Source organism: Polypterus senegalus, chromosome 10, assembly GCF_016835505.1.
Source record: "Polypterus senegalus isolate Bchr_013 chromosome 10, ASM1683550v1, whole genome shotgun sequence".
Taxonomy (NCBI): Eukaryota; Metazoa; Chordata; class Cladistia; order Polypteriformes; family Polypteridae; genus Polypterus; species Polypterus senegalus.
Genome location: NC_053163.1, coordinates 91323960 through 91350051, shown reverse-complemented (window position 1 = coordinate 91350051; position 26092 = coordinate 91323960). Strand labels below are relative to the sequence as shown.

The following is a 26092-nucleotide window of genomic DNA, read 5'->3' as shown; positions in this document are numbered from 1 at the left end:
AAAAATGAGGAGAATGCGAAAAACAAAGAATATAAACACAGAAATACACAAATTACACCTTTAGGACAAATAAAGTATGTATGTATGCATCCATCTATCCATCCATCCAACTAAATAAAGGCTTTGAGAATTATAAAGTATTGGCTTAACAACATAATGATTTTGCACAGTGCTTGATTAAAGAATGGAACAGACAAGCTCAAACAAACTGCAGAAGGTAGAGTAACTGCAATTGTAACACATAGGCAAGTGAAGGTATGATGATGATGATGGGTGTGGTAAAATTATGGCAATGTGAATAATATCTAGGTTTCCAAATCAAAGCTATACAAAGAATCATGCAACAAGTTGGGGCTTGTCATCAATTAGACAAGAAACTAAAACTGTTGATAGTTAAATGACACTTTCTCTGGAAAAGAGTTACACACAGTTTGGGCACTGCACAATTTATTTAACAGAGTTGATAATGATCATTTATGTTTGTGTAACTGGATGTAAATACTCTTGCATACTGCTCCTTTTAAGTCAATACATGTACTAACTTGATTAATATATGTGTTTATACAAGAATAGTAGGTTGGTCTTGTGAAATAGGGTAAACATTCCCCGTAGCACTTGCCAATTGAAATAGAACAGAACAAAAAGTTTAGCAGTAGCAGTGGAAGGTCAGTATAGATGTGTATATATATATATTAGAAAGAAAAATGGAGCTCAAAGCAAACTTCTGACAAAAATTCTTTCTGTCTGTCAAAACAGTGCATTTGCCTGGCATTATCAACTCTCATCAAGGGACATTTATAGTGGATCTGCCTTAACACCAATGGGATCTATTTGAACTTGGTCACAACACAAGTGAGTTGATTTTATTTTACTGCTGACCTAATGATTTAAGCTTGACATTTGTGACCTGTAAATGACTAAAAGGAAAAGAAAAGGAAAGAAAGGATTATAATGACTCCATGAATAAGACTCACACAATTTCTTTGTTGTAGTATTTTTAATAGTGGTTGCTCATTCTGGATTTTGAGAAAGGTTGGAATGTTTTAAAGAAAAATCTACTCAATATATATACAGTCATATAAAAAAGTTTGGAAACCCCTCTAAGCCTGCATAATAATTTACTCTACTTTGAATAAAAAAAGATAACAGTGGTATGTCTTTCATTTCCTAGGAATATCGGAGTACTGGGGTGTTTTCCGAACAAAGAGTTTTAGTGAAGCAGTATTTAGTTGTATGAAATTAAATCAAATGTGAAAAACAGGCTGTGCAAAAATTTGGGTATTCTTGTAATTTTGCTGATTTGAATGCATGTAACTGCTCACTACTGATTACTTGCAACACCAAATCTCGTTAAGCCTTGAACGTCATAGACAGGTGTGTCCAATCATGAGAAAAGGTATTTAAGGTGGTCAATTGCAAATTGTGCTTCCCTTTGACTCTCCTCTGAAGAGTGACAGCATGGATCCTCAAAGCAACTCTCAAAAGATCTGAAAACAAAAAATTTTCAGTATCATGGTTTAGGGGAAAGCTACAAAAAGCCATCTCAGAGGTTTAAACTGTCAGTTTCAACTGTAAGGAATATAATCAGGAAATGGAAGGCCACAGGCACAGTTGCTGTTAAACCCAGGTCTGGCAGGCCAAGAAAAATACAGGAGCGGCATATGTGCAGGATTGTGAGAATGGTTACAGACAACCCACTGATCACCTCCAAAGACCTGCAAGAACATCTTGCTGCAGATGGTGTATCTGTACATCGTTCTACAATTCAGCACAATTTGCACAAAGAACATCTGTATGGCAGAGTGATGAGAAAAGAAGCCCTTTCTGCACTCACGCCGCAAACAGAGTCGCTTGTTGTATGCAAATGCTCATTTAGACAAGCCAGATTCATTTTGGAACAAAGTGCTTTGGACTGATTAGACAAAAATGGAGTTATTTGGTCATAACAAAAAGTGCTTTGCATGGTGGAAGAAGAATACCGCATTCCAAGAAAAACGCCTGCTACCTACTGTCAAATTTGGTGTAGGTTCTATCATGCTGTGGGGCTGTGTCGCTAGTTCAGGGACTGGGGCCCTTGTTAAAGTCGAGGATCGGATGAATTCAACCCAATATCAACAAATTCTTCAGGATAATGTTCAAGCATCAGTCACAAAGTTGAAGTTACGTAGGGGTTGGATATTCCAACAAGTTCTAAATCTACAAAGGCATTCATGCAGAGGGAGAAGTACAATGTTCTGGAATGGCCGTCACAGTCCCCTGACTTGAATATCATCGAAAATCTATGGGATGATTTGAAGCAGGCTGTCCATGCTCAGCAGCCATCAAATTCAACTGAACTGGAGAGATTTTGTATGGAAGATTGGTCAAAAATACCTCCATCCAGAATCCAGACACTCATCAAAGGCTATAGGAGGCATCTAGAGGCTGTTATATTTGCAAAAAGAGTCTCAACTAAGTATTCATGTAATATCTCTGTTGAGGTGCCCAGATTTATGCACCTATCTAATTTTGTGATCATCCATATTTTCTGTTAATCTAATAAACATTGCTGAAATACTACTGTTTTCATAAGGCATGTCATATATTGAAAGGAAGTTGCTACTTTGAAAGATCAGCCAATGATAAACAAAAATCCAAAGAATTAAGAGGGGTTCCCAGACTTTTTCATATGATTGTATATATAAAATCCTAAGCCTAAAAGTGCAACGACTTTATGTGACTTTTTATGTTACTTTTGTGCCACGCTTTAAATTGGGCTTATTTTAAAACCTACATATATATGTTTGGTATCATTCTTTTTGGAATTTATCAAACTTTGATGTGATGTTGTTAGAGTTTCAGATTCTTGTTCTGTTTTTAAATTATAAACTAAAAAATATCAAGAAATCACGTCCCACGAGAAAAGACATTGTGAGATTTAACCACGCCTGGGGCCGGAAATAAAAGAAAAAGAGTAGGACAGCTGCTGTAAAGGCTTGTAAATATTTGAAGCACCTTGCAAGATGCAGATCACACGGCACGGCAACAGCAGCAAGTCACCAGCTGACTGAGCAAAGAGGAAGTAAAATAAAAACTGCATTTGTTTCCCATTGTATCACTGTTTAAGAGGGGGTTTCGGAAAAACGACTGCTTCTCCTTGGGATGCGTTCAACCCCCCCTCTTCACAACGCAAGAGGTAGAGACGCGAAGTGGATGGTGCAGGCCAGGGGGTTGGCAAGCGAAGCGAGAAGGGTGGAACTCCCTAGTATTTTTATAAAACTGTAAAGAGTTTTGTTATTTATTGCCCTTTAATTATCTAGATAAAGTAAGGTTTCCATTGTCACTAAATAGTTATATACAATATATATACATTTTTAAAATATCAGATTGCTTATTTAGATGTTACTGATTTCTCATAGTAATTTGGTGTGTGAATACAGGATGGTTCATACTTTACAATTAAATTAATACCCACCATATATTTCTGTAAATTGCTGTTTAGTTCTTGTAAGCTTTGAACATGTTTACTTAAATTTAAAGTTAAAGTTCTGCTTTAATTTCACATATGAAATAACTTTTCTTTTTAGAAATTACACTTTAATGCTTACTTTTCCTGAGGAGAAACTCATCATCTGATGGCTTTCGTTCCGTTTTTCTCTTTGGAAGAAACTTCTTCATGGTTCGTGGGCTTTTGCCAGACTCCTAAATAAACAGTAGGAGATAAACATTTGAAATGCAGACTGGGACCTGAGACTGACTCTTTATAATGAAATAATGTATCACAAGACACAACACTGGAAAAGCAACACTTCAAAAATTGTCTAGATTTGCCAGTCAACCAAGCTCAGGCTTGGACACCATATTTATTGCACATGCTTCTTTGGAAAGGATGTTTTAGGCCAATCATAAAAACCAAGATGACAAACCACAATTTAAGCAAAGTTATAACGAAAGCATATCACAAGTACAATGAGGGGTTAAGAATACAGAAAAAGGTAAAATAAAAATATGTAAACATACAGACAGACAAACAAATTCTGTGTGGAAACGTTCAAATCTTTATTCCTTATGGCATTCAGCAACTTTGTAGATTAAGCAAATTTAAAAGTTTCATGAAACTTGTCATAATTTAACAACATTAAAAACAGCTATCAAATTATACCACAGGCTTTGATCAGTTGAAAAGTGTGACATTTGGAAAAGAGAACGAGTTTCAAAGTAGTCAATTACATTTTCCTCACAATGTGTTTTCTGTTACTCAAATTGAGTGGTTAGGTTATTCCCCAATCTTTAGCTTTTGAGACTATAGTATTTAAGCATGTACTTGACCCAGAAATGCCATGCTACACTTTTTAAAGAGTATGGCAGGTACAACAGAAATTTCCAAACAAAGAGATTTTGAATAGGACAAAAACTTTGCATTCCTTTACTGTATAATTGTTCAAAAGTATTTTATAACATTTTGAATATCACACAAAAAGTGTTGGGTTGATTTACAGGATGAATTTATGACTATTAATAACAAATGCCAACTTTCAACAAAACTCAGTCAAGTGACTTGGTTTGTCAAAAAATAATAAGACAGCAATAAAAAAAAATGTATATTGACCAGGGCTAAATTGATGGCTGTGCATAGCTGTTTACGTGTAAAACTCTCTGAGATGCTTTTATAAATCAAAAGAAACAGGGGAAAAACAGCTAACTTTTTAAAGAGTTTTTAAACTTTTTTTTTTTTTTTAAAAAGGATATAAACTAGTTTAGCAAACACCTCTTCTGGTGGAATAGGGTCTTAAAATAAAAAATTAAATGCTGCTGTAATGAGCATTAAACACTTCCACATTGTTTTAATTCTACTCTGTCCACACGAAACCAAATATAATCTGATGTCAAAAACTGAAACCGTATCAAATATTTGCAAGAACAAATAGTGAATTCTAGAAATAATATAAAGAATGCATGCATCCATGTTACAATTTAATGAAATAAAGTATATGGTTATATCTCAATTTGAAAGTGGAGCCCAATAATATTTTCTAGAACATAAATTACTGTAACTAAAGGCAAAACTTCAAGATGAAGGAAATATAAAAAAGATAACTGTAACACAAACCGTTTATATATACATAGTGTAAACAGTGCAAAAAAGTAACTAGTTAGAATACGGAAAATAGTTAAAATGATTTTGAAGTTAAACACTTTTTGAAAAGTCGAAACAAAAAACAACAGCTGAAAATATGATCAAATAGCTCTCTTTCAGAATTATCAGTCTATACATTAAATGTGAAACAGTAATGAATTTGATGGCTGATAAAGATTGCTGACATTTTTTACAGTCAGATACTAGAAGCTGAATATGTTTGTGGACTTTATAGTATACCCATTACACAAGTGTCACATGAGTTATTCGTTAACTGAAACCTTATTTTTGGAGCTATTGTTTTAACCAAAGACACAGCAAAGTATTTTTCAAGTTGCAGTATGTCTAAAATCAAACGTATACCTGAGTAGTATATTGTATATCTGTGAATTTGATTTTTCCACACCCAGAAAAAGCCAGTTATCTAACTGAATTGAAACACAAAAGCACACCAGGAATGGGATTTTATAGTCAAGAAACCTTGCATGAATGTAAGTGTTTCTTTAGAATATAATGCCAGTTGTACTTAACTCACAAAAAAATTCAACACATAACTGGGTGACCAAAGAGATGTACTTCATGTGCATTTGTGCTAGGTAAAGGGGGAGCAGCAGCCTGTCTGTGTGAAAATAAAGTCCAACACCCCTTCTGTTCAACTGATCCAAACAGATAATTGGTTGGGGGTTTACTTCAGATGTATGTATACATGTATGTATTAATAGCAACTGTCAGTTTAGTGTTTAAAGGAAAAGTGTTTCAAATATGCATTGCATAATTTGTTAAAGGTACCCAAATGTAACTTTTCTTTAAAAAAAATCTCCATTTCTTTTTGAAGTTCATTATTATACTTCCAAGTTCCTTTCAAACATTTCATCAAGTTTTACATTTAATTATTATACAACATTGAATCACAGTACATTCATTTAATTAGGCTCATTTGACACAAGTAAAAGAAACTTTAATGTCAGTGTGAAAACAGATCTCTGTAAAGTGACCTAAATGAATTACAAATACACTGCTGAAAAAATTGAGAACACTTAAATCACACATTGGATCTCAATGAATGAAATATTCAAGTGGAAATCTTTACTAAGTGTGTAATTTGTTGAGAACAAAACAATGTAACAATGGTGAATGGAATCCAAAATCACCAACCCATTTAGAGCTGAATTCAATATCACACCGAAAATCAAAGTCAAAAATTAAAATCACAGGTTGATCCAACTTGTGTGAATTTCATCATGGGAATTCATAAGGTGATTCAGTAGTGTGCATGTCCCCCACGTGCTTCTATGCACTCCCATTTAGCATCTGGTCATGCTCCTGATGAGACAGGAAATGTTGTTCTGTGGGATCTCCTCACTGACTTGGATCAGCAAATCAGTGAGCTTCTGGACAGTCTGTGGAACTACTTGGGAGCTTTGGATGCACCGATACATAATATTCCAGGGGTTCTCAGTTAGATTCAGACCCGGTAAAAGTGCGAGTCAGTCAATCAATGACTTCGTCACCCAGAAACTGCCTATACACTGGCCACATGAGGCCGGGCATTGTCCTGGACCAGGAGGAACCCAGGACCCACAGGACCAGTGTAAGGTTTGACAATGGCTTTGAGGATTTTGTGCTGGTACCTAACAGCAGTCAGGGTACCACTGAATAGCACGTGGAGGTCTGTGTAACCCTCCAAGGATATGCCTCCCCAGATCATCACTGACAAAGTGCCAAACCAGTCATGCTGGATAACGTTGGCTAATATATTGTATCAAGCAAAACAACGGCCAAGTAAGTTTCATGCCTTTCAACTGACTCTAGTAGCAGTAGTAGTAGTAGCAATAGTACAAGTGTCACATATACAGAGTACAGTGGAACCTTGCTTGCAAAATTACAAAAGTATTTCCAGGATGTCATTTTCTTAACTTTTTTCTACTCAGAAAGACTACAGCATTCTAGTACCATAAATGCATATCTCTGAAATTCTTAAAATAACATAGAAAATCAGCTATTAACAAATAAGAATAAGAGATTTTTCCTTTCTAATGTGCAGTGGCTTACCACTGGCAGATCTGTGTATTTTAAAACCTTCTGTTATTGATATTATCAATATGTTATTCATATATTTCTTTGTCTGTTTATCATATTGAAGCTCAATGAAAGAGTAAAACCAGGACAAATAACACACACAGTCATCAATTGAACTAATCATTTTAGGACAATGGCAGTAGACATAAGTCTGCAACTGAAATGCTTTAGACACAGACAGAATATGCTAACTCCACTCAAAAGACATCCCAGGCCAGAAATTAATCTATGCCAAAATCTGGAAAAAGCAAATGGTAAAAAGAACCCCCTGGATAGAACAGTATAGCAGTAACATGGTTAGAATGGAGTTTGTATTCCATATCCATTTGTTGTTGGAGTAAAGTTTTTACATTTTTCTCCAGTTTGCATGTTTTATCCCCCACATCCCAAAGATGTGCATGTTACATTAATTGGTGATTGCAAATTGGCCCTGTGTGTGTGGTGCTGTATGCATTAATATTCCCTATGATATACTTCAATCTTTTGCTCAGTTCGTCAGAGACTTGCACTTAACCCGTGTAGTCCTGTTTTGAATTAAGTGGGTTTGAGAATTCTATGTGATGCTACACTCAGACGTTAAAGACATATAGTAAGTGAATGTTTAAAAGACATAAATGTAATAATTTTTCACTTATTTTCTAATAATGACAACAACTTTTCAATTAAGAAAACACCTGAAGATACTAACTGTATTTTAGATTTTGATAGCGATTCTGCTCATGATGTCAATAGAGGTATTTAATCTAAGAGATGATTTGTGAGGCTGACAATGAATTTCCTTGCAACAGTAGTTCTCAAAAATGCCAAGTCTTCATACAGGAGAAGTAATGCAATATACTCATTACTGATTCTCACAACAGTCTTTGTCAAAGAAATCATACCAAAGACAAAAGTGATACAAAGAAGCCATTTCAAAGCTGGACAACATACTTACATGAATATTATATATATATATATATATATATATATATATATATATATATATATATATATATATATAAGAAAAGAAACATGGAACTAAAAAAAATCACATTCAAAAAGCACTTCTGGCAGTGGCAGCATAGACATGACACAAAAAGGAAGTATGTTAAAAACACAGGCAGCATTGCAGTGCACATAAAAGCCTGCCAGTAAAAGACATGCACACACAGCACTCTAGCCTTACCTTCAGGATATAAGACATCCTCTAAAGAGTGAATAGACAAGAAAAAGAATATGTGCATGTGAGAGAATGCAAGTGAATAAAGGCAGTTCAGTTATTTTGACACCTCTTTAACACCTTATAAGACCTCCCAACTATATGGAATATTCATCCTAAGTGTTAGTGCATTTATAGTCAGGGAGCAGTTAAATGCCTCTAGATATACAGTAATGCCACAGTCCCCTCAAGCCAACCAAAGTGTTACATTTCAACCATGAGCATAGAGCCAAGGACCAGAAATTGTTTTAAAACAGAAGGAGAAAGATGTTAACTGTGACTGGACTATAACTAAACTCTTATGGCCACAGCATCAAGCTGGTCAAACCTCTTTATTTATAAAGTTACCTGGCAATTACCAACAACATTTAAGAAATAGGTCAGTAAATAAATACTTCATAAAAATCATAAACTTTAAATGCACAGGAAATACTAATGCATAAAGGGCTGGATATTAAAATGATAAAAATAGAAAAAGAAAAAAATCTTTACCTCCTTGTAGCTCAGCGCAGCAGAAGGTTTAAGGGGAGGTGCAGGCCGTAAACAACTTAAAGACCATGGCTTCGCAATCTTGAGGGGTTCCAAAGGCCCTCGGATGGAGCCAGAAGTGCTGAATACCTGAGAAGTGGTGTGATGAGAAGGGGTGCCAGACACAGAACCTGATCTTCCTTCCAGGCTCTTGAAAACATTAAAAAAAATGACATAGACAGAGATAATAAAGGGTGAATAGGTACCTAAATCAGTGAAAACTATGTTTCAATACTGTTAACAAACAGAATTAGTCTTTAAAGTATGAGTGTAAGAAAGTTTTAACTAACAGCAAATTAAATTAACAATCAGTCACTATTTAGATTGGCTGCCATGTGCAAACTACAGCAGTAAATCGTTAACGACGATGTATGTTCTTAAAATAAACTGCATGAATAAAAATTGTTATTGAATGCAACGTTTGCCTCCGTTTTTAACAACCAGGGTAGAGGTACAACAACACTGAAAATTTTTAAAAGTTAATCATGCAAAAAGCATGTTCTGTTTGTGATGCAAGAGGAAACAGGTTGGAAATAAGGTGAGAAATTAAAGAAAAGCAAAACTTAAATAAAACAACAGTTCTATCATTCTTAAACCCACTTAATCCAGTTCCAGTAGCAAACAACCTGGACATGATGCCTAAACATAGTAGAGATTACTCATGCACAATGGGCATTTTAGAATTGTCAATGAACTGAAAATGTTTGGAAAGTGGGAGTAAAACCAGAGCACTCACAGCAATTCTTACTCAGACATGGGAAGGACTTGTATTGTGCACACAGGAAATGACCATTCATGTGCCCTGTTCAACATGGTTTTCCATAAACTTGGCTGTTTTAAAAAACTAGCTCTGGCCCTACTATCAATAAAGAACCAAGTAGTTCAGTCTACATCCATGGAGCAGCAACAGGTTAAATTCAAAGTGCAAAAAGCATGACACAACATTAAATCCAAAATCTAAATAATAACAGCACATGGAAGTATATTTTTTATTTCTGTATTTTTGCAGAGATGACAAAACTTTAGTAGTACCTTTGTTATTGTGCTTCCAGGGCTCCCACCTCTGGTCAGACTATTTAAGTGCTCCACCCACTGATGTAGATCTTGCTGATTGGTGCAATGAACAGTGATTCGGTCAATCATATTTCCTATTTAAATAAAGGGGATCAACGATCAAATAATTAGGATTTAAATGTTGACTGATTCAATAAAGTGTTTGTCACTTATGGTCAATAGTTATTTCACTTCTATTTGACAGAAGTTCTAAGAGATTAATTAACACAAGGTAAAAAAAAATGTTCATAAATGCAAACAAGAGTCTGACCTGTGATTTCAAATGCATATTGATTTGCCTCCCCATCTTCAATTTGTTTGGTTAAAGTCATCCCTGTTAAAGGCAATTTACCCTGTATAGAGAACACAGTGACAAATGCTAATTTGCAAGAGTAATTTGTTTTACAATTTTAACACAATAAATATTAGATATTTTAAATTAGCCACAGTGGATATGGGAATTTAGAAGTTACATTTATGTCTATGGTTAGAAATACAATTGCGTAAAAAACATACAAACAGTGTTCACAAATATTTTAACCTTAATTTTTAGGTTTTGCTGTTAATAAAATACATTATTTTGTTTAAGCATTTACTTTATTGTTGATCTCTTTTTTGCATCATTCAATAGACAAAACGTGCATTTACACAATAATGGACCATACGCTATGAGAATCTGTGGTCCCGGAACAATTAAAGCAACAACAAGTTGAATTTCAAAGAATACACAATTTGGTCAGGTGTATATTGATGATCACGGAGAATTGATGCAAATTTTAACAGGCAAAAAGAAAGGTAATGTATATATTCCGGGAATAACATTATACACCAAAGGAGATCGTGTTATGCCATTCATATTAAAATGTTTACAGTTTACTGTGAGAATAGCTTTTGCTATGACAATCAATAAATCACAGGGACAACCATTAGAAAAAGTCGGATTATTTATTAGAGAAACAGAAAAAATAGACGCTTAGAGGCAGTTATATGTTGCATTGTCACAATGTGTCTCCAAAAAATATTGTTTTTAATGAAGCTTTAAAGTAAGCTTTTTAAGCAAATAATGAAAGTGAAACAATTCCAAAGAAAATTAAAAATTGTATATCTGATTAACCAAAAACAGGGGTTGGCGAGCGAAGCAAGCAGGGGGTGAAACCCCCTAGTTTAATAAATATTAATTTCAACATATTTAAAATACAGTGAACTCAAACTGAACTCGATGGGATGTTTTGTTCTGTCTGTAAAAGTTGATACATACTCTGCATGAAAATAAAGAATTTGCTTGCAGAGCACATTCTGAGCTACACAGAGCAAGCATCACAGCAGTATAAATGTGTCAATCACCGAGAAGCTTTTACTAAAAAATAAAATGTGAAAATAATATGACTTTTGCCCTCAAAAACTTTGCAACAATTTATATACTTAGATTAGATTGTACTCGTTAATTAACAAGAAATTACTACAACTATTTTTTAGGTTACCTTAAAATATAATGCTCGAAACTTCCGTGCAGTGAAACAATCCACTTCTTAGTGTTTAAACATGTGGCATTTTTGGTGACATGTTTTAAACAACTGGACATTAATGAATTTCTTGTGGTGGGGATACAATCCATTACAAACATTAACAATAAATATGGAGCTGACAAAGATGCCTCATGTGGAAAACTGTTTAGGAGTTATGACAAGTTCATCAAAGAAGACAAGAAATCACTGCTAGTGTAGAATTCAAACTGGTACAAGAACACAGTAAGTACATATTCTTGATTACTGCTGGAATAAGTCTGTTGAACTTGATGAAGATTATGGAGAAATACAAGCATATAGTTATAATATGAAAATTTTCAAATAATTCAATATAAAATACTATCAATTTAAAACATTTAGTTTCAATGATTTAATAATATACATAATTTCAGCTCAACCACGACAAAAAAACAAACAAACAAGCAAGCAAATGTTATCACCTAAGGCATGCTTTAATAGACTTATTACATAAAATATCTAGCTTTGACTACCAGACATGACAACTGTTCTATTGAACTCTTACCTGATATATGAAACCACTCATTCGTGGACTGGCTGATAGCATCAAAAGGACGTTTGGGAAAAGCATGAAATATCTCTCGTCTTTGTCCTGCATTGGGGACAGAATGTTACTTGACATGATTGGAACTATTTACATCCACTCATCTTATTCTCAAGCAAAGGTAATCAAAAATTATTTGCAGTAATAAATAAAATCAGCACACATACCAAAAATAATAAGGAAAATTGTCATGTTTTAGCTTTCTTTCCGTAATAATCAACTATACTAAAAATTAAAACTTAGTACATAGTACTGATAAAGAAGCAGTATAGGTTATGCCAAGAGGAATATGCATGCAGCAGTTAGTCAGAGAGTTTAACGTATGACTTTATATTGTTCTTTGTGGCATGCATGCTAAAAATATCAGGCTACTAAAGATTGTACCTAGAGATGAAATAAATTTCATTTTTGTATGGTAGGACTCTGTTAAAAATGATTTGTAGTATGATTAGACTACTGTATATGGAAGTTTATGACCCTGCCACAAAGAAGATGAATTATATTGGAAGTTTTGAAATTTTTAAGTAATTTCAGATACTGAGCTTGGGTCTATACTTGCATTCTGTTCCAAAACAAGCACTAACCACTTTTAGTGCTGGAGTGTGGAGATGTCTTGCATGTTGGTTGGACATACTACGGTAGCAAATATTTGCACACGTGAAAATGCAACTACAATCCAAAGTGCTTGTATTGTAGGTCAACTTAAATTCCTGCTTAAGGTCCACAGTTGTATCAGGTAATCAGTAGAATTACACAACAAATGCAAGTTCCAAAGTCATAAATTGTATTTAGCTAGGTTATCATGATTTTCTGTAATATATTCTCCAAGGAATCAACTAAATAAAACTTACTTATCCACTATTAATGTTTGGGAATTAATCTGAAACTTTAATGACTCTGGACCTCAAAATTGTTCTAAAAAAAGCAGAGATTCAGAATAATGAAATTTAAAATAATGAAATTTAATTTGCCTTTTGTTACTCAACTGAATAGAAATCTCTAATGTCTAGGTTTGATGACTGAAAAATAAAATCTGCACATGCAATGCAGTACTTGTAAAAGTGGTGGGTTAAAGAACAGGTAAAGGTCAGGAAGATATAAATGACAAACACTAGAAAAGCACACGATTAACACAATATATTAGACAAAAGACACCGACAATGTGCTTAATTTACAACGTCCTGCATTTCCAAAGGGTTAAAAAAATGTATAAAGCCAATTAGCATATTTTGATGTGAAATACGATGAAAACGTATTATTTTCTTTGTATCTACTCACCTCACTTGCTGCACTCTGCACCATGACTTGTGACATATATAAGACAGTACCCAGTGATTTCACACTTTCTCCTTCCCAGCCTTGAATTGGCTCAGAAAGGATCTGTAGCTCTAAATTCTTCCTTTTTCTCAGATCCTGGCACTGTACCTGTGGGGAAAAAAGGTGTAGATATGAGTACAAACTGTCAGGCAAGTGAATCAGTTAAAGCTATCAGTCTTGGTTGATGAATTTAACCAATTTATCAATAGGAAGCCAATTCTAACAAATAATTTAATTCTAAATTCAATTGAACAGGGTGTTAGGTACTGTTTCTACGTACAGTAAATAATGTCATTATGTTTCTTAGGAACTTAGTGAGAAGTCAAGCAAAATCACACCTTTTTATTGGCTAACTAAAAAGATTATAATCTTGCCTGAAGAAGGGACCCGAGTTGCCTCAAAAGCTTGCATATTATAATCTTTTTAGTTAGCCAATAAAAGGTGTCATTTTGCTTGACTTTTCACTACATTTATAATGGTTAACACATTATAACACCCTAATACTAAAAAAAATTATCTAAAATCTGTGTCTGAGTGTATAAAGGTTTAAATTAACAGGTACTATTTGGGGATACCCTGTAATACTATCTGAAGCTTTCAGTTTATTAAATACTACCCATTAAATTAATGAAGAATTTATCTAACAAGATAGATAATTGTTAAAGATAAGGGTAAAGATGATGAAAACTATGATGACACTACAGGGTGGTCCAGATCTAATTATGCAATTATGAAAAGGCAAACACATCACACCCGATGTTCGACTGAGAACCGTCTCCCCGCCATTTTGGAATGTAGGGCTGGTGCTGCCATCTATCGGCTACAAAAATAAATTTTTGTGAATTCTTTATGTAATAAACTTAATAAGTTATAGCGTAATGAAAATTGCATAATTAGATCTGGACCACCCTATATTTCTTCTTTTCAAACAACTTCATTCATGTTCTATTCTTCCTAGGTAATCACACAATTAGCTGTATTTCTAACCAAAAAAATGGCAGTGGAAGCAACTCACATGAAACATTAATAATTGGAACACTGCAAGCTACTTATAGTGGGGATATACAAGCTTAATAAAACATGAATGATTGGTTAAATTACAATTAATCTATCAAGAAACAAAACGATGAGTACAAAACATAACTTAAGCTAAATAGCTTTTTAAATAAATAATCTGATTTGATGTCAGAGTTACAGTGCATCCGGAAATTATTCACATCACATCACTTTTTCCACATTTTGTTATGTTACAGCCTTATTCCAAAATGGATTAAATTAATTTTTTCCTCAGAAATCTACACACAACACCCCATAATGACAATGTGAAAAAAGTTTACTTGAGATTTTTGCAAATTTATTAAAAAAAAAAAAAAAAAATTAAGAAAGCACATGTACATAGGTATTCACAGCCTTTGCCATGAAGCAAAAAATTGAGCTCAGGTGCATCCTATTTTCCCTCATCATCCTTGAGATGTCTCTGCAGCTGAATTGGAGTCCACCAGTGGTAAATTGGAGTTGATTGGAAAGGCACACACCTGTCTATATAAGGTCCCACAGTTGACAGTTCATGTCAGAGCACAAACCAAGCATGAAGTCAAAGGAATTGTCTGTAGACCTCCGAGACAGGATTGTCTCGACGCACAAATTTGGGGAAGGTTACAGAAAAATTTCTGCTGCTTTGAAGGTCCCAATGAACACAGTGGCCTCCATCATCCTTAAAGGAAGAAGTTCGAAACCACCAGGATGCTTCCTAGAGCTGACCGGCCATCTAAACTGAGCGATCGGGGGAGAAGGGCCTTAGTCAGAGAGGTGACCAAGAACCCGATGGTCACTCTGTCACAGCTCCAGAGGTCCTCTGTGGAGAGAGGAGAACCTTCCAGAAGGACAACCATCTCTGCAGCAACCCACCAATCAGGTCTGTATGATAGAGTGGCCAGACGGAAGCCACTCCTTAGTAAAAAGCACATGGCAGCCCACCTTAAGTTTGCCAAAAGGCACCTGAAGGGCACACAAACGATGAGAAACAAATTCTCTGGTCTGATGAGACAAAGATTAAACTCTTTGGTGTGAATGCCAGGCGTCACGTTTGGAGGAAACCAGGCACCGCTCATCACCAGGCCAATACCATCCCTACAGTGAAGCATGGTGGTGGCAGCATCATGCTGTGGGGAGGTTTTTCAGCAGCAGGAACTGGGAGACTAGTCAGGATAAAGGGAAAGATGACTTCAGCAATGTACAGAGACATCCTGGATGAAAACCTGCTCCAGAGTGCTCTTGACCTCAGACTGGGACGACGGTTCATCTTTCAGCAGGACAACGACCCTAAGCACACAGCCAAGATATCAAAAGAGCGGCTTCAGGACAACTCTGTGAATGTCATTGAGTGATCCAGTCAGAGCCCAGACTTAAATCTGATTGAACATCTCTGGAGAGATCTTAAAATGGCTGTGCACCGACACTTCCCATCCAATCTGAGGAGTTTGAAAGATACTGCAAAGAGGAATGGGCGAAACTGGCCAAGGATAGGTGTGCCAAGCTTGTGGCATCATATTCGAAAAGACTTGAGGCTGTAATTGCTGCCAAAGGTGCATCGACAAAGTACTGAGCAAAGGCTGTGAATACTTATGTACATGTGATTTCTCAATTTTTTTTATTTTTAATAAATTTGCAAAAACCTCAAGTAAACTTTTTTTCACGTTGTCATTATGGGGTGTTGTGTGTAGAATTCTGAGGAAAAAATGAATTTAATCCATTTTGGAATAAGGCTGTAACATAACAAAATGTGGAAAAAGTGATGCGCTGTGAATACTTTCCGGATGCACTGCACATACTGGTGCAACAGTCAAATAAATTTAAACTTGATTTTAACTTAAATACAGTATAAGCTCCTTCAAAAAAAACAGAAAAGCAATCAAGTACTCATCAAAGTCTAAGGGCCGATTTATACTTCACGCTCAGAACGTACGCGCCCGCATCATGGCTGCCACGCGTTCCCAGCATTCATTTCACGCGTCCTCTGAGCAGGTCCTCAGAAATTAACGCAGCGTCGCGAGTTGCAGTACCAGCAAAAGTCGAGGCGAGTGTGCTAAAAGTCGGAACGTGACGTCAGAGTCTCTGTTTACTATCTACATGTGACAGCAAGCCTCTATGGAGATCCTTCGGGGATCGATGTGTGCACTTTGCTGTTTGATGAATGGTTCAAAATGGTGAAGCAAAATGCCGACATACAGATGCATTCGTGGTGCTTTTATATTCAAGCGTCGCTTATTCCCGATCGTAATGACACAATACATTTTAAAAGTCTCACATACCATCTTTTGTGCCGTCTATTTTTTATTTTTTTACTTTACCTGCTGTCAGGTCCAAGAAGCTTATAGCGATTAAAAACTGGGATGACGTTTACAATGGTCTGCTTTAATAATAAAGTAAACTATGAGGTTAAAGTCGCGTTGAAATCGTAGTTGAGGAACTCCAAGTACTTGATGAACAGATTCAGAAACTCCTGTCCCGACGGAGATACCTGAGAAATCTGAAGGCCCGGCTGTTGGATAAACCGTCCTTGCCATCTGGAACCGGCGAAACATCAACCCCGCGTTGTGCGGACCTCACCCAGCGTCTCGTAGGGCGGCGCGCTGCTGACCTCGGTGGATTTCAGCTATGCAGGCGGGGGTTCAAGGCCAGAGCACCTCCATCGGCACAGGCGAGCTTTTTATCTCAGAACCGGTTTCACCCTCTCCGCGTCCCCATTTCGCCTTCAGCACCTGGTGATGTATTAGTGGTAGGTGATTCTATCGTTAGAAACCTTAATGTCGCATGCCCTAATGCAAAATCGTTTGTTTCTTGTTTTCCCGGTGCAATGTATACAATGTATTAAAATTATAAAAACAGATCACAGATTAAACAAAAAATACACACAGAGGGCGCTAATATAATAATTTAGTTCCTATTCCAAATATCAATAACGCACATAGTACTCATCTCTGCACCTCCGAAACATTAAATATGGCACTATTAAATGTTAGAGCTTTAACTAACAAAACGTTTTTTATCAACGATCTTATTAGTGATAAAAAAAATAGATCTTATTGCACTAAATGAAACGTGGCTTAGTTCAGATGCGCGCAGTTTTAATCGAATCTGCCTCCGGATTACAGTTTTACTCATGCAGACCGCCAGGGAAAAAGGGGGGGCGGATTGGCTAACATTTACTCGAGCCGATTAAAATGTAAAGATGTCAGTTTTGGTAAGTTCAAGTCCTTTGAGTATCTCGCCGTTGTTATCATGGAGATTCTCAAGTTCTAGTACTATCCGTGTATAGACCTCCTAAATATAACGCGTCGTTTTTGAGGAATTCTCTGACTTAATGTCAATTTTAATTACTAACTATGACACACTCCTTATAGTTGGTACTTTAATTTTCATATAGATAATCAGTGTGATCTAAAAGTAAAAGAATTTATGAACCTCCTGGATTCTTTTGATTTGAGACAACTCATAAATCAGCCTACACATAAAGCAGGTCATACATTAGACTTAGTGATTACTAAAGGACTGAAAGTTGATATAAAACAGATCATTGATATTGGTCTATCAGACCATTTTCTTCTACTTTTTAATATAGAAATAATGATAAAAACACTCATGAGAAGCATATTGTTAAAAACGCTTCTTTGATTGGCAGCAGCTTTAAAACTTACAAACATTTTAAGCAATCAGTCCGTTTATAGTGCCAGCTATAATAGCGAGGATAATGTAAATAGTAAGGTGGAAAGATTTAATTCTAAAGTGAGAGCTGCTGTTGACATAGTTGCACCTGAAAAGACAGTGAAAAAATCTTCTAGCATTGTTATACCATGGAAGACCCAAAGAGTGTCTGATTTAAAGAGAACATGCCGTAGAGCTGAGCGTCAATGGAGGAAGACTAAACTTACTATCCACCACGAAATATTAAAAGTCAAAATAACAGAATACAATAACACTGTCCGTCTTGAGAGACGCTGCTATTTCTCCAAGATTATAAATAACAATGCTAGTAATCCCAGAGTCTTATTTTCTACAATTGATCGCCTACTAAACCCAGGTAGCTCAAAGGAATGCCTCCTAAGTGCTTCCAGTGAAACCTGTGAGGCTGTCGCTGTATTTTCAATCAAAAATTAATGATATTAGAAATAACATAGTATATCCCTCCAACACTAAGGATCCTCCTAAACCCCAGCATCCTGTTATAAACAAATTAAACTCTTTCACTAGGATAGATTTACCTGATTTAAAGAAATAATCTCTCAATTAAAACCCTCCACCTGCGTCCTTGACCCGATACCAACAAGGTTTTTCAAAGAAGTATCAGGCGTGCTAATTGATAATGTTCTTGACATAGTAAATTCGTCACTAGATACTGGGGTCTTCCCAGACTGTCTTAAGACTGCTGTAGTTAAACCCCTACTTAAGAAACATAATCTTGACCCTCAGCTCTTGAAAATTTTAGACCCATCTCTAACCTGCCTTCTTAAGTAAAGTTCTGGAGAAGGCAGTCATTATGCAGTTAAATGACCACCTAAATAAACATGCTATTCTTGATAAATTTCAGTCAGGTTTTAGAACAAATCACAGCACAGAAACTGCACTCGTTAAAGTAGTAAATGACTTGCGGGTAAATGCAGACAGAGGCCATTTATCTGTTCTCATCCTCTTAGATCTGAGTGCTGCATTTGACACCATTGATCACAACATTCTTAGAAATCGCCTTAGTCAATGGGTGGGCCTCTCTGGCAGTGTCTTAAATTGGTTTGAATCCTACCTGACAGGGAGAAAATTTTTGTTAGTTGTGGGAATTACAACTCGAAGACACATGATATCCATATGGTGTTCCACAAGGCTCTATCCTGGGTCCGCTGTTATTCTCAATCTACATGCTTCCGTTAGGTCAGATTATCTCAGGGCACAACGTGAGCTACCACAGCTATGCTGATGACACACAGCTGTACTTATCAATAGCACCTGATGACCCTGATTCTATTGATTCACTAACACAATGTCTGACTAGTATCTCAGAATGGATGAATAGTAATTTTCTCAAGTTAAATAAAGAGAAACTGAAATTTTAGTGATCAGCAATAATGGATACAATGAGGCTATTAGAAATAAACTGGATACATTAGGATTAAAAGTCAAGACGGAGGTAAAAAGCTTAGGGGTGATTGTTGACTGTAATCTGAATTTTAAATCACATATTAATCAGATCATTAGGACAGCATTTTTCACTTAAGAAACATAAGTAAAGTTAGACCTCTTATATCACTGAAAGATGCTGAGAAATTAGTTCACGCGTTTGTTTTCAGTCGACTAGATTACTGTAACGCACTCCTCTCAGGACTACCCAAAAAGATATAAATCGTTTGCAACTAGTGCAGAATGCAGCTGCTAGAATCCTAACTAGGAAAAGAAAATCGAACACATTTCTCCAGTTTTAATGTCACTACACTGGTTACCTGTGTCATTCAGAATTGACTTTAAAATTCTGCTTATGGTTTATAAAGCCTTAAATAATCTCGCCCCATCTTATATATCGGAATGTCTGACACCTTATATTCCAAATCGTAACCTCAGATCCTCAAATGAGTGTCTCCTTAGAATTCCAAGAACAAAACTTAAAAGAAGTGGTGAGGCGGCCTTCTGCTGCTATGCACCTAAAATCTGGAATAGCCTGCCAATAGGAATTTGCCAGGCTGATACAGTAGAGCACTTTAAAACACTGCTGAAAACACATTACTTTAACATGGCCTTTTATAACTTCATTTTAATCTTAATTTAACTTAATCCTGATACTCTATATGTTCAATTCATCATAATAACTATTCATGGTGGCTCTAAAATCGGTACTGACCCCTACTCTCTTTTCTGTTTCTTTTTCCGGTTTCTTACCACCACCTACTCAAAGCTTCATGATGCTCCAACAATGATGGACGGATTAAAAGGCAGAAGTCTACGTGACCATCATCATCATCAAGCCCTTCCGTGAGAATCCTAAATCCAAAGAGGACTGTTTCATTTATGTTAGGTAGAATGCCCAGAGGGACTGGGCGGTCTCATGGTCTGGAATCCCTACAGATTTTATTTTTCTCCAGCCGTCTGGAGTTTTTGTTTTTCTGTCCCCTGGCCATTGAACCTTACTCTTATTCGATGTTAATTAATGTTGATTTATTTTGTTTTATAATTGTGTCTTTCATTTTTCTATTCTTTAATATGTAAAGCACTTTGAGCTACTGTTTGTATGAAAATGTGCTATATAAATAAATGTTGTTGTTGTTGTAAAGTTGACATTTCGAGATTAAAGCCGAAATTTCCACTTTAATCACAAAATACACGTTTTCACCGTGTCTTTTATTTTTTTCTCAGTGGCTCAAATACAGCGCTATACATTATGTTGCCAATGTGAAGTTGCAAAAAATAGATGGCACAAAAGATGGTATGTGAGACTTTTAAAGTGTATCGTGTCATTACGATCAGAAATATGCGACGCTTGAATATAAAAGCACCACGAATGCATCTGTATGTCTGCATTTTGCTTCACCACATGGAAGCATTCATCTCGTAGGATCGGCATAGAGGCTTTCTGTCACATGTAGATAGTTCCCGAACGCAATGACACGATACATTTTAAAAGTCTCAACATACCATCTTTTGTGTTGTCTTTTAATTTTTTTATTTTTGCAACTTAACAACAGCAACATAATGTATAGCGTTATATTTAAACCACTGAGAAAAAAATAAAGGACACGGTGAAAACGTGTATTTTGTGATTAAAGTGGACATTTCGCTTTAATCTCAAATGTCCACTTTAAGCTCGTAGTTTACTTTATCATTAAAGCAGACCGTCGTAAACGTCATCCCAATTTTTAATCGCTACGAGCTTCTTGGACCTGACAGCAGCAGAAAGCAGCAATAGATCGCCACACAGAACAAATTAAATGTATGATATTCCAACTCTCTGCACATTTAGAATCTTTAGATTTATACTTGATATCACTTTCACGATGAAATGCATTAAAGTGTGTATGTTACATTTTACATATAATTTCGTTGAAATAATGAATACTGCTAATTACACACATGGGGGTGTCACGATGGTGGAGCGATAGCACTGCTGTCTCGCAGGGAGTTATGTTGCTGGTATTTCCTGCTTGTATTCCACACTGTGCTCCGGTTTCCTTCCAAAGATATGCAGATTTGGGGATTTGGTGCCGCTAAAATGACGCTAGTGTATGTGTGTGCTTTTATTCACCTTGCGATGAGCTGAGGCCTCGTCAAAGGACAGTTTCTCACTCGTGCCCAATGCTTGCTGGAATGGACACATCCCTGGATTGATGGATTTAATCAATAAACATCCTTTTCAGTGATATTGCGGTAAGGTGTCATCAGAATTTAATGAGCGTTCTAGGCAATTCACAACACAGAGAAGCTGAACATGTTCTCACCGTGATGATATCTCGCACTGCCACCTGGTGGATTCCTCCAGATTTACATAAAGTACGCGCGCAAGTATGAGCACTACAACGCTTGCGTAGCAGGAGCGCCCGCTGCAGCATGCGTCACGTCGCGTGAAGTATAACTCCGGCCTAAATGTGATTAGTGGTATATGCATCGGTTCATATTTACTTTATCTATACTAAGATAAGATTAAGCAATGCTATAATAAAATTTAATTTTCAAAAAAAAAAAGAAGATTAAGACAACCATACATATAAATCATAAAATAAACTTGCCAGCAAAAAGCAAGACAGAATAGTACTCCAATTGTCATGTAGCCCACATTTTGATTATGTGTTTATTCAGTACAATATTTAATAACTGCTCAGTTGTGAATGAAAAATACTTGAATTACTATGACAATGGTGTATCACCCAGTCCTTTGTATAGCTGACTTGTTTAACTTTTTCCTACAGGTTCAAAAAAGACCAGTATTAATACAGGATAACCTAGCGCAGAGATTCAAAGACCAGGGCAGTACAAGGACATTTATTTTTGTTTAAGGCAAGTGACAGTAAGGATGCCTCGCAGTTAGGAGATTCGGGTTTGCTTCCCGGGTCCTCCCTGCGTGGAGTTTGGATGTTCTCCCCGTGTCTGCATGGGTTTCCTCCAGGTGCTCCGGTTTCCTCCCACAGTCCAAAGACATGCAGGTTAGGTGCATCGGCGATCCTAAATTGTCCCTAGTGTGTGCTTTGTGTGTGTGTGTGTTTGTGTACCCTGCGGTAGGCTGGCGCCCTGCCTGGGGTTTGTTTCCTGCCTTGCGTCCTGCGTTGGCTGGGATTGATTCCAGCAGACCCCCCGTGACCCTGTAGTTAGGATATAGTGGGTTGGATAATGGATGGATGGATGAAAGTAAGGAAGGATATCTTCTCTGATCGGCAGCAGAATTTTTTGGAATAAGAGTAGAAAAATGCAATATAGAATATAGAACCATAACCATATTAAAAGTCTAAAGACAAGTGGTTATGTTTCATATCTACAAACAGCTGTCTAAAAATTAGGAAGTGCAGCTGATTCATACTATGAAAAAAAGCTTCACTTCTCAGGTGCTTCAAAAATTTTTATGTTGAAGGCAATATCATGGATTCAAGTTGTGCATTTAAAAGGAAAATGAAAATTTAATGACATTAACTTTGCAACAGACTTAAGACTGGACGAGAGATGGCTGCTAGATATTCAATCAGGCACTGTAGGATGAACAATGTGCACATGAAATTAATGTAGAAATCAGGAGGTTTCATACACTGTAACAACAGATATAGTGTATAATATAATATATCAAGTCAGATATAAAAGGAAATTGACAAATCATGCATAGTCTTTCACTGTTTTTCCAATTGATATTTATTATTAAAACTGAGATGTTTAAGAACCAGAGTCTGACAGACTGCTCATTAAAGCAGATGTAAATTGAAAGTAAACAGTTGTTAAGAAAGGCACCCTGCAGTCTTTATTTCTTGAAACTTTTGATGCATTTTTAAGTTAATATTTCACAGTGTATTAACTTCTTTTTTGAATGTTATAATGTTGTTATTTTAAAATCGTTATAATTTTATGTTCTAATTTGTATAATCATTTTATTTTACTAACAACTAACAGGAAGACTGCCCTGGTGTACACTGAAAATATATTTAAATTAATTTACTCAGATGACCTGAAAATGAGTGGCAATTTTATACAGGTGAAAAAAAAAATCACTGAGTAATTTTTCTAAACAGCATTTCACACTAAATGACTGATTTACTGGGCATGCCACAGTGCTTATGTCTATAACAATACAAGCATCAACAAGAAGAATTGCCACGTAAAAAACAGGCATAAGAAAGATAAAATACTTTTATACTTCCTAAGTAATCTCTTCCCTGGAACACATTAAAGGGTATGTTCATCACTTTTATAATAAAATGAAGAATAAAACCACTACTTTTCCACCTTCAATAATTCATACCTTTCACGTAAAAGAGGTTTTTCCCCTATTCTCTCCTTTCTACCTTTAACCTTATCCCCTACTCTTACACTATATATTTAACGCTTTTTCTTTTTCTTCCTTCTGTTCCTGTTTTACAACCAATTTTTTTTTAAATGTCATTAACAAGTTAACTGCAAAATTTTGTCAAATCTTGCACTGCAACCAAAAGCATATGCAAATAACATGGAAATAACAACACTAGTGTAACCTTTAGAACTGAACACCCACCCCTAAATCAATTTAAAAATGTAGCTGAAAATACACTAAGGCAAATGTTTTTTGTTCAAAGCATGCACAAAAAAGGTAGGCATTTGGAAACAGTAAAGGTTTACAGCACGGGGATGTTAAAAAAAAAAGTTATCTCTAAAATATGGTTTCATGGAATACACCTACATACAAATAATTTTTTTAAATTAGCCTTGCACCAAACATTTTCTTTCTGTCTACATGTGCTGAAGACCAATGGTCAAATACCTATTTTCTTTGAATTCCAATTTCAACACAATGTTTTTTGCTTTAGCTAAACACCATTATATCATAAATATTGTAACAGATGGCTGGGGCCCTTTCCCAGATGGGAAGCTGTCTTCCCCAAAGAGCTAGATGGCAGCAACCCCCAACCCCCTCCCCACCCCCACCAACCGAGTTGCAGTGGCACCTTGGATTCCCAAGAGGCTCCATGGGAATTGCAGCCTGGCAGTATGGGGGTCGCCAGGGCTTGCTGCAGAGCCCTACTTTAGGGTTACACCATACCTGGGAGAACTTCTAGATAGTGCTAATGAGCCACCTGGAGTTCTCTCAGGTGCAGCATAAAAGGAGCCGCCTGCCTTCATTCAGGGAGCCATAGCCAGGAGGAGGACGAAAACAAGAAGAAGAAGAATGAATTTTGCTAGAGGTGTGGACACAGAAGACAGAGAGAGAGAGAGAGAGAGAAAGGAAGAGAAATGCTCAGTGATTTCTTGTTGTGCTTACTGTGACTTTGCTTACTACTGTGAGAAACACTTGCTGGAGGAGTTTCCCTGAATAAAAAGCCTTCGTGTGTGCCTTGCATCCGTTTCTGTTGGGTTTTGAGAGATGGTGTGCCCCCTGATGGCCACAATATTTTTTTTTGTTTCCTTTTGCTTTTCTGGTACTTTCAAGTGTAACTGTATTAAGATAGATAAAGCCTTTACTGTATCTTGAAACTCCGCAGTTAATTCCTGTGACTTTGCTTTTCCTTGTACTGAAAGATTCCAGTTTTAAAGCAAGGGTTTGATTCAATGCATCTTTTTGTGGTTTACACAAGAACGAAAATCAATCCAATCCAAGTCGGACACTCCACAAAACTTATTTAGATTAAAATAGTGGTGTAAACATAATATAGCCAGAGAAAAGTCTAGCAACCGACAAGCTCAAGAAAGATGAAGCCTGGAAATAACACATTTAAAAGCGACTATCAATAAGTACTTTTTCCTTAGGTTTGGGGAAAAAGCATCCCAAATGTTCCAAGTTTGTTTACACGATGAATTATTTTCAGACGTACATTTTCTATTACTTATTGTTACAGTGTATTATTTAATCAAAAGATGAGCCCTGAGATGTGAAAATATTGCAGTTATATTCACTATGGTATATAGGCATGCAATAAAAAGATACAGACAGTTATCTGATATTTTACACTGTTTGGTCACAAAGATTATTGAGTGGGTCATCTTCAATAGAAAATAAACTTTACCTTTGGTTACAGCACCAAGACAACATCTTGAGCCACAATATATCAAGTCAGTATTACTCATGATATACTTGAACATCCTAGTAAATAAATGCATATTTATTTTCTTTTACATGTTACATTTTGTTACATGTATTAAGTCATCATTACTTATCATATGCCCCAAATGTCCTGATAAATACATGTGTTTTTTTATTACATTTTAGGATACCCATAACTTCAGGGTTTGTTGTGCAAGTCAGTTTGTCCTTTCATACCAGTGTAGAAGTAATATATCTGATTTATGGCTTGTATTATGCCAAAAAACAGATGCTACAGCAAGTAAAATGCAGTAGATCTCCTCCCTTAGTGAGAAAATTGAAAAATAATAGCCATATAACTTATTTTTGACATTTTTTTTATCAAGTATTCTGACTTTCTTGTTTCAACACATTTTAAAATGCTAATGGTCATTTTCGAATGGTCCACTATGATTTCAGCATAATCCAAAATGCTTGATAATGTATT

General features: G+C 36.0%; 1 protein-coding gene across 2 annotated transcripts in view; it reads right to left on the bottom strand.

The window, feature by feature from the left end:
* Nucleotides 1-26092, bottom strand: part of arhgef6 (Rac/Cdc42 guanine nucleotide exchange factor (GEF) 6) — a 149329-nt gene that overhangs the window by 16845 nt on the left and 106392 nt on the right. Inside the window, exons 12-18 of one of the 2 annotated variants that reach the window (XM_039766178.1) lie at nt 13341-13487; nt 12024-12110; nt 10246-10327; nt 9954-10069; nt 8886-9071; nt 8361-8381; nt 3588-3681 (exon numbers count right to left, since the gene is read on the bottom strand). In XM_039766178.1, the coding sequence (XP_039622112.1) occupies nt 3588-3681; nt 8361-8381; nt 8886-9071; nt 9954-10069; nt 10246-10327; nt 12024-12110; nt 13341-13487 (733 nt within the window). The remainder of the gene's footprint in view (nt 1-3587; nt 3682-8360; nt 8382-8885; nt 9072-9953; nt 10070-10245; nt 10328-12023; nt 12111-13340; nt 13488-26092) is intronic. The other variant, XM_039766179.1, reaches the window with a different exon arrangement.